Source organism: Tupaia chinensis, unplaced genomic scaffold (assembly GCF_000334495.1).
Source record: "Tupaia chinensis unplaced genomic scaffold, TupChi_1.0 Scaffold000451_2, whole genome shotgun sequence".
Lineage (NCBI taxonomy): Eukaryota > Metazoa > Chordata > Mammalia > Scandentia > Tupaiidae > Tupaia > Tupaia belangeri.
In genome coordinates, this window is record NW_006159958.1 from 2,435,522 (window position 1) to 2,443,392 (window position 7,871).

The 7,871-nt window shown below is 61.7% G+C and overlaps 1 protein-coding gene across 1 annotated transcript in view; it reads left to right on the forward strand.

The window, feature by feature from the left end:
- ZBTB47 (zinc finger and BTB domain containing 47) overlaps positions 1–7,329 on the forward strand; it is a gene marked incomplete at its 3' end in the record, with an annotated part of 18,940 nt that extends 11,611 nt beyond the window's left edge. Inside the window, 3 exon segments of the mRNA XM_014590468.2 lie at positions 2,799–4,346; positions 6,026–6,173; positions 7,214–7,329. Coding sequence (XP_014445954.1) covers positions 2,880–4,346; positions 6,026–6,173; positions 7,214–7,329 — 1,731 coding nt within the window.
- Positions 7,330–7,871: the final 542 nt, after the last annotated feature.

A 7,871-nucleotide genomic window follows, 5' to 3' on the forward strand; every position in this document is an offset into this window, starting at 1 on the left:
ACCCCTTACTGACGTGCAGGTGCAGCGGCTCTGGAGAGGGGCAGCAGGTGGAGGGCTCATGGCAGCCCTGCTAGTCCCTACTGGGAGCTTCCCAGATGCCTCCTCCTGCTTTTTAAGCCCTAAGAAATCCAGCCATGTGCAATGGTATTCAGTCTAGCAAGCAAAGGGTGGTCTTAGCAGAGCTGGGAGTCCAGGGCTCGGGCTCCCACTCTGAGCCTCAGTTTCCCCATTTGTGCAGTATAGGTTGGTTCCAGAAGATGAATCAGAATGAGTCAGAGGAGGAAAATGGGAGGGCCTTGGTGCCACATCCCAGTTGGGTTGTCTGGGCCCGGATGGGCCAGCCACTCTGGGCCGGAGGGACAGGTGTGGCTTCTTGGCTGGGGGAAGGGTCATGGAGAACTGCAGTGGGATGGTCCTGAGGCTGGGCCTCACCAGCCTAGGCTCTGAGTGAGCATAGGGTCGGTGCTAACCTGCCATCTGGGTGTGACGGGCAGGGTCCAGAGTCAGGCTGCGGGCAGGTCACCTCTATTGCACTCATCCCGGGGCCCGCCGTGTTATTCACCGGCCTTAGACTCCACCACCCCGAGTCTGGGCCCACCCACGCTGCCCGGGCCAAGGAAGGACTGTGGGTAGATGGGCTGGGCTCCTGCCAGGGCCCCCAGGAGTGGATGGTTTTGTGGCCATGGTGTAAGGAGTGTCTCGGTGTTGGATCTCCGATCTAGCTAGGCAGGGCCTGAGCAGCGCTGGACCTAGCACTGCCAGGCAGGGAGTGAGCGTCTTCCACGTGTCGGGCCCTGTGTGAGGCACTGGGCAGGCTGCCAGCCTGTGAGCCCACCTTTAGAGCCAGGGCTGGTCAGGCCTGTTCCGGGCAGTTCACATGCTGGGTGGGTCTGCCCCAGCAGACACTGAGGGCCTCTCCAAGCCTCCAGAAGCCCAGATGGTACGGCCTCCCAGTTGGGGCCATCCTATGGCCTCTGGGCCTGCACCATCCTGACCCAGGGTCTGAAGGCAGGCCTCGGGGGCCTCCTGCTTGCAGTCCAGTGCACATGTAGCACCACTGTGTCCTCCCACCCCCGCAGAACCCACGTGGGAGGGGGGAGCTGCTAGGGCTAGGCCTGAGGCCACAGGCAGGTGGGGGCAGTCTGGCTGAATGATGGGGGACTGTCTGGATCTCACGGGGGCAGGAGAACAGGACCAGAGTGGGGAGAAGTTGCAGGCCCTGGACCTGGGTTTCTCCACACAAGTTTCTACTTCTGCAGCCCTCGGGGCCTAGGCTGTGAGTCTCGCTGCTGAGCGAGGGTTCCCTGAGCTGCCACCTCGGGTTGCAGGAGCCAGAGGCCGGACTGTGGGTACACATGAGCCTGACTTCTGTTTCCAAGATGTGCAGGCTTGGGCAAACTGACCTTTTTTTCTTTTTTTTTTTTTTAAAGAATTATTTTACTGGGACCAGCAGGTGGCATGGTGGTTAAGACGCTGGACACTCCCACATAGCCGACCATGGTTCAAGTCTCGGGCCTGGTGGCTTCCTTTCTCACTTTCTCCTCTTTCTATGTCTCTCTGGTTAAAAAAATAAATGAATGAGTAAATAAAATTAAATAAATAACTATAAAAAAGAATTTTATTGAACTTTATTTTTATTTATTTGTTTGTTCATTTTAATTTGACCAGAGAGGGACAGAGTGAGAGAAAGGGAAAATGACAAAGAAAGCCCCCATGGGAACCAGCAGTTAGCGTAATAGCTATGTCGCTGGACTCCCACGTGGTCGACCGCGGTTCGTGTCCCGGACCCGGTGGCTTAAAACTCACGCCGGGCGCGTGTGCGTGCGTGCCCAAGATCCCGAGAGGAGAATGGAGGAGAAGGGATTGCGGCGTGACCATCCCCCCTGGGGGGTGATTTCTCGCTTTCTGTCTCTATGTCTCTCTCTGTCTGTCTGGCGAGCGCACGCGCCCTACAGTGAGAATCTCTCCCCCGCCCAAAAAAAAAAAAGCAAGCAAGCCACCAGGTCTGGAACTCGAACACTGGTCGGCCATGTGGGAGTCCAGCACCCTTAACCACTACACCACCTGCTGGCCCCCAAACTGACCTTTTAATTGTCAGAGGGTGCCCGCACTTGCCAGAGAGAGTCCCCAGAGAGACATGGCCATGCCTCAGTCCATCCTCCATTTCCCGTCCCATCAGGATTTGGGGCACACACAGACAAGCCTAGCATGTTTTTCAAGCTTCCAGGGCTGGGACTTGAGCTATAGTTGGCCATGTGGGATCCAGCTCCTTTAACCACCAGGCTCGGGGCTGGCCCGAAGCTTGCTTTAATTGGTATGTGTGGGTGCCTTGCGGGACTCGGGGAATGCGGCAGGCACGCCAGCGAGCATGGGTGAGCACCTGGTCCTGGATCACCAGGGATTGCACTGGCTCTGACTCTGAAGGTTCCTTATCCCAGTAGAACCCCCTCTGTCCCCAGGTCCCTGGCAGGCCTTTTCATTCCAGGTCCCTTTTCATTCCTTTCCCTTCCTGGGACACCTTTTCTGTCCCTCAGGAGAAGAGCTGGAGAGGTCCAGGAAGGGGAACTGGCTACTCTGGGGGTTCAGGTCAGCCTCGGAGGTCACCAGGGATTTGGGCTCCGAGCGGGGCTGACTCGGGCTGGAATCTGTGCCCTCTCCTTGGGCTCCAGCTCCCATCCTGCGGAGTGGAGCCAGGAGTGCTGGGCTGCCGCGTGGATAGGTGGTGCTGCCAGGGGCCGGTGGGCAGCAGGGGCAGGTGGGGGCCACTGCCTGACCCTCTTCTGCCTCTGCCTCCGCAGTTGTTGGTTGAGAAGACGACCGACTCGCCGGCGGCCGAGTTCTCGCTGGTGGAGGACGTGGCGCTGCACTTCGCCTGCTTGATGGGCCGCCTGAACGAGCAGCGCCTCTTCCAGCCCGACCTCTGCGACGTGGACCTGGTGCTGGTGCCTCAGCGCAGCGTCTTCCCCGCGCACAAGGGCGTGCTGGCCGCCTACAGCCAGTTCTTCCACTCGCTGTTCACGCAGAACAAGCAGCTGCAGCGGGTGGAGCTGTCCCTGGAGGCGCTGGCCCCCGGCGGCCTGCAGCAGATCCTCAACTTCATCTACACATCCAAGCTGCTGGTCAACGCGGCCAACGTGCACGAGGTGCTCAGCGCGGCCCTGCTGCTGCAGATGGCCGACATTGCCGCATCCTGCCAGGAGCTGCCGGACGCCCGCTCCCTGGGCCCGCCGGGCCCTAGCACTGTGGCCCTCACCCAGCCGGCCACCAGCTGTACCCCGGCCCCACCAGCCTACTACTGTGAGATCAAGCAGGAGGCCGATACCCCGGGCCTGCCCAAGATCTACGCCCGCGAGGGCCCCGACCCCTACTCGGTGCGTGTGGAGGACGGGGCCGGGGGTGCTGGTGGCGCCGTGCCTGCCGCAGTCGGGCCTGCCCAGCCCTTCTTCAAGGAGGTGAAAGAGGGCGGTGCTGAGGGGGCCAGCACCCCACCGGCCGGCCTGTGCAAGCTGGAGGGCAGCGAGGAGCTGGAAGAAGAGCTCGGGGGTTCCGGCACCTACAGCCGCCGGGAGCAGTCCCAGATCATCGTGGAAGTGAACCTCAACAACCAGACCCTGCACGTGTCCACGGGGCCCGAGGGGACGCCGGGCACCGCCACCAGCCCGGCCACCATGGTGCTGGGCCGGGAGGATGGGCTGCAGAGACACTCAGAGGACGAGGAGGAGGACGAGGAGGAGGACGAGGAGGAAGAGGGTGGTGGCAGTGGAGGAGAGGAGGAGGAAGAGGAGGAGGAGGAGGGAGGCAGTCAGGGAGAGGAGGAAGACGAGGAGGAGGAAGGGCACAGCGAGGAGGAAGAGGAGGAGGAGGAGGAGGGGCACAGCGAGCAGGGTCCAGAGAGCTCAGAGGAGGAGGAAGAGGAGGAGGGCGAGGCTGGGGGCAAGCAGGGGCCGGCAGGGACAGGCGGGCGCCGGGGCAGCCGGGCAGAGCCCCCGCCCCATAGTCGCATGGCCACGCGGTCCCGGGAGAATGCCCGGCGCCAGGGTACCCCGGAGCCTGAGGAGGCTGGGCGGCGGGGTGGGAAGCGGCCAAAGGCACCCTCCGGAGTGACCCCTTCCCCAGTGCGGGTGCCGCCGGCCACCGATGGGCTGGGGGCCAAGGTGAAGCTGGAGGAGAAGCAGCACCACCCGTGCCAGAAGTGCCCGCGGGTGTTCAACAACCGCTGGTACCTGGAGAAGCACATGAACGTGACCCACAGCCGCATGCAGATCTGCGACCAGTGCGGCAAGCGCTTCCTGCTGGAGAGCGAGCTGCTGCTGCACCGGCAGACGGACTGCGAGCGCAACATCCAGGTGGGCCTCGCGGGGGACAGGCCCAGCCGGGCTAGGCCACAGCTGGCCCTGGGCACCCAGGATCTTGCTGACCATGCTGTCCAGGTGGTCTGGGTAGAGCAGCCCAGGTCCAAGCTCTCGGTGGTGAGCACCCTGGGGATAGCACCCAGGAGAGCTTCTGGGGACAGGTGGCCAGAGCTGGGCTTGGCACACAGAGAGATGGGGCGGAGGACCGGAATGCAGTACCCTTGCCCTGAGGGGAAGGGGACCATGCACTTGAGACGCTTGGAGCAGAGAGTTGTCTAAGCAGACAAGACCAGGGGACAGCCAGCTCTGGGGAGGGGGCAGTCAGACTTTAAAAATCCCCAGGACTGCAAGAAGGCCAGCAGGACCTGTGTGTCGTCACACGGGTTGTGCCCAGCGCAAAGTACACACGGAGGGAAGAGGGTTTTGCCCACAGGCAGTGGGTCGTGTAGAGCAGGCGCAGCCCCTCAGGAGGAAGCCCCTGTATTCAGCTCTTGGGAGATGCCAGCTGGCCTGGGGGAAAGGGACAGTGAGAAATTTGGGAAGAAAAGGGATTGCTGGGGCCAGGCAGAGGAGCTGGGCTGGCAGCCAGACTTTGGGCCAGCCTCTCAGGGTAGGGGTGGCACAGGGCCAGCCAGGCTCCCCACAGGGCGCTTTTACCTTTTCTAGCCCAGGCGGAGGGGGGAGGGGGTGGCAGGTAGGCGGGATGCTAATTGCTTGAACTAATTGCTAATTGCAGCACCCTGTGGAGAAAGGGTTACCTGGGCAGCACCTGGTAACCCGCCCCACCCCGGAGCACCTGTTCCCACTTGCCTGCCCGCTGGGCTGCCCTTTGACAGCCTTCCACCTGCCACACACCCGGGCTGCCCTTCTGAAGGGGAAAGAATATGCCCCCGCCCCCTCCGGCCTGGGACATAGTTCCAGCTCCGACCCTCGACCCTCGTGTAGTTCAGCCCCCACCCATTCAGGGTCACCCGCTGGCTTGGACTGCAGCTGGGGGGAAGCTTGCTGGAGAGAGGAGCACCCCAGGGAGGGAGATGAGAGAAGGAGATGACACAGCTGCTGATGGGGATGTGGGGTCCTTCCCGTGAGGAAGGCTGAGGGAACCTCGGGCCTTGAGCACACGCATTCCCTCCTCTGCGCTGTCCCCATTGTTTCCTGTCCTTCAGTCCCGGCAGTGGCTGGCGGCCATGGCCTCCCCAGCCCACGCACTGTCCATCCTGTGGGTGTCCAGCCAGGAGTCAGGCTGAGGTTCCACCCTGCAGGGCCTCTCCAGCTGGGCTGTTCGGTCCCCTTGGAGTGTCAGGGTCCTAGCAGGGACGCAGCAGGGACCCAGCTCTGTTGGGACCTATGGGAGGGGGCCTCTCCGCAGCTGTGCATAACTCCCACACCTGAGGTGGCCCTCAATCGGTGGTCTGTATCCCTTCTAGAGATGCAAGGTGAGGCCTTTAGAAGGCCTGGTTGCAGTGAGCACAGAGGGGTTACCCTGTTTGAGCTGCAGAATGAAGGCGGGTCCAGACTGCAGTCCTAAGCGTGTGGGTGGGTAATACTAAGTTACCAGCTCTAGGACACCAGGGGTCCTCTCCAGCACACTCCAGGTGGGTAAACCGAGGCCAGAGAGGGGCAGTGACTTGGCCAAGGTCAGGGCCAGAGCCTAAAATCCTCTCGCCCTGCAGTGTGTGACATGCGGCAAGGCTTTCAAGAAGCTCTGGTCCCTCCACGAGCACAACAAAATCGTGCACGGCTACGCAGAGAAGAAGTTCTCGTGCGAGATCTGTGAGAAGAAGTTCTACACCATGGCCCACGTGCGCAAGCACATGGTTGGTAAGCGTGGGCTGGCCGGGGGCGGAGCCTGAGGACAGATGGCCCTTCTGTGTGCCATCTGGTGGTGGGCTGTCTGTCATAAGCCCACCACCCTTGAAAAGAGTCCCTGTGTGTGGAGGAGGTCAATGGGAAAGGGTGAGAAGGGCCCGCTCAGGCGGGAGGCCAGAGGAGGCCGGTTGCAGTGGCAGCTGCGTCTGAACTCGGGCGCTGGGGCCAGGGACGCCAGGTCCAGTTGGGCAGGTTGCACATTGCACAAGGGTGTCAGGGCAAGAGGGCAAGTCGGAGCTGGACTCCAGTTGGCACACTGCTAACCCGGTGTGTGTCCTGAGTGGAGTTGGGTCTTCCACGGGAAGGAGCATCTTTTCCTAAACTACCCAAGCGCCGTGTACATCGGCAGTAAGGCCTGTCTCCAGTGAGGGAGCTCTCACCTTCTGTGTCATAAGCTCACCACCCTTGAAGTTTAGCTCCCCCCCCCTTTTGTTTAAAGAATTATTTTAACTTTATGTATTATTATTACTTTCCAATTTGACCAGAGAGAGAGAGAGGGAAAGTGAGAAAGGAAGCCACCAGGTCGGAGACTTGAACCATGGTTGGCCGTGTGGGAGTCCAGCGCCTTTAACCACCACAGCATTTGCCAGCCCCCCTTAGTCCCTTTTTGCAGAAGAGGAAGCTGAGGCCCAGGGGACCAAGCAGGAAGCCAGTGGTTGGACCAGGATTCCAGCTGAGGTCTGCCCCATCCAGGACCCTTTCATCTCTCCCACAATGTTGGCGCAAGGCAGCCTTGGCTGTTTCTCTTGACCAGAGGCCAGAGTACCCTGAGGGCCTCCGTCCTCTCTGTGTCAGCCCTTCAGAGCAGACGGGAGACCCCGGGAGGGGAGGGGCCTCACCTGGAATCAAGCCCAAGTCCTGGGCAGGAGGACACGGCCCATCCTGGGGAAGGACGGTGGCACAGGGCTGCCCTAGGAGGCGTAGGCGGAGCCCAGTGTTGGGGTGCTCAGGGTGGCCCTCAGGACGTGACAGCCACGGTGTCCATCCTGTAGCCCACACCAAGGACATGCCCTTCACCTGCGAGACCTGCGGGAAGTCCTTCAAGCGCAGCATGTCCCTGAAGGTGCACTCTCTGCAGCACTCGGGAGAGAAGCCATTCAGATGCGAGGTGAGTGCCCGTCCCCTGCCCGGCCTGCCCTCCGGGCCAGCTGGCAGGGGCTGGGGCCGTGGGTGGTGTGTGATTAAAAGCCAGGGGGCTGAGGAAGTGGAGTGCAGGGTCCAGACAGAAAGGTCCACCCCAATGTCTGTGGCCCCTGCCTCTACACCCAGCCCGCCCCCTGCCCTGCCCCAAGTCAACCCCCAGACACTCAGGGTCACCTGCTGGTTTGGACTGGAGCTGGGGGGGAAGCTTGCTGGAGAAAGGAGCACCCCAAGGAGGAAGACCAGAGAGAGAGATGACAGAGATGCAGATGGGGCCCTTCCCCACAGACAGGAAAGCCCAGGGAGCCTCTGGCCTTCAGCACAAGGGTTCCCTCCTCTGCTGTCCCGTACTGCTACCTGTCCCCCAGCCCCTGCAGTGGCTGGCTGCCATGGCCTCTCCAGCGCACACACTGCCCAACCCGAGGCCTGCCCTCCCATCCCACCTCTTGCCCGGGAGCCCCTCCGACCTCGGTCCATCCTTGGGCCTGTGGCTCCCCGGGCCGTGCTCGC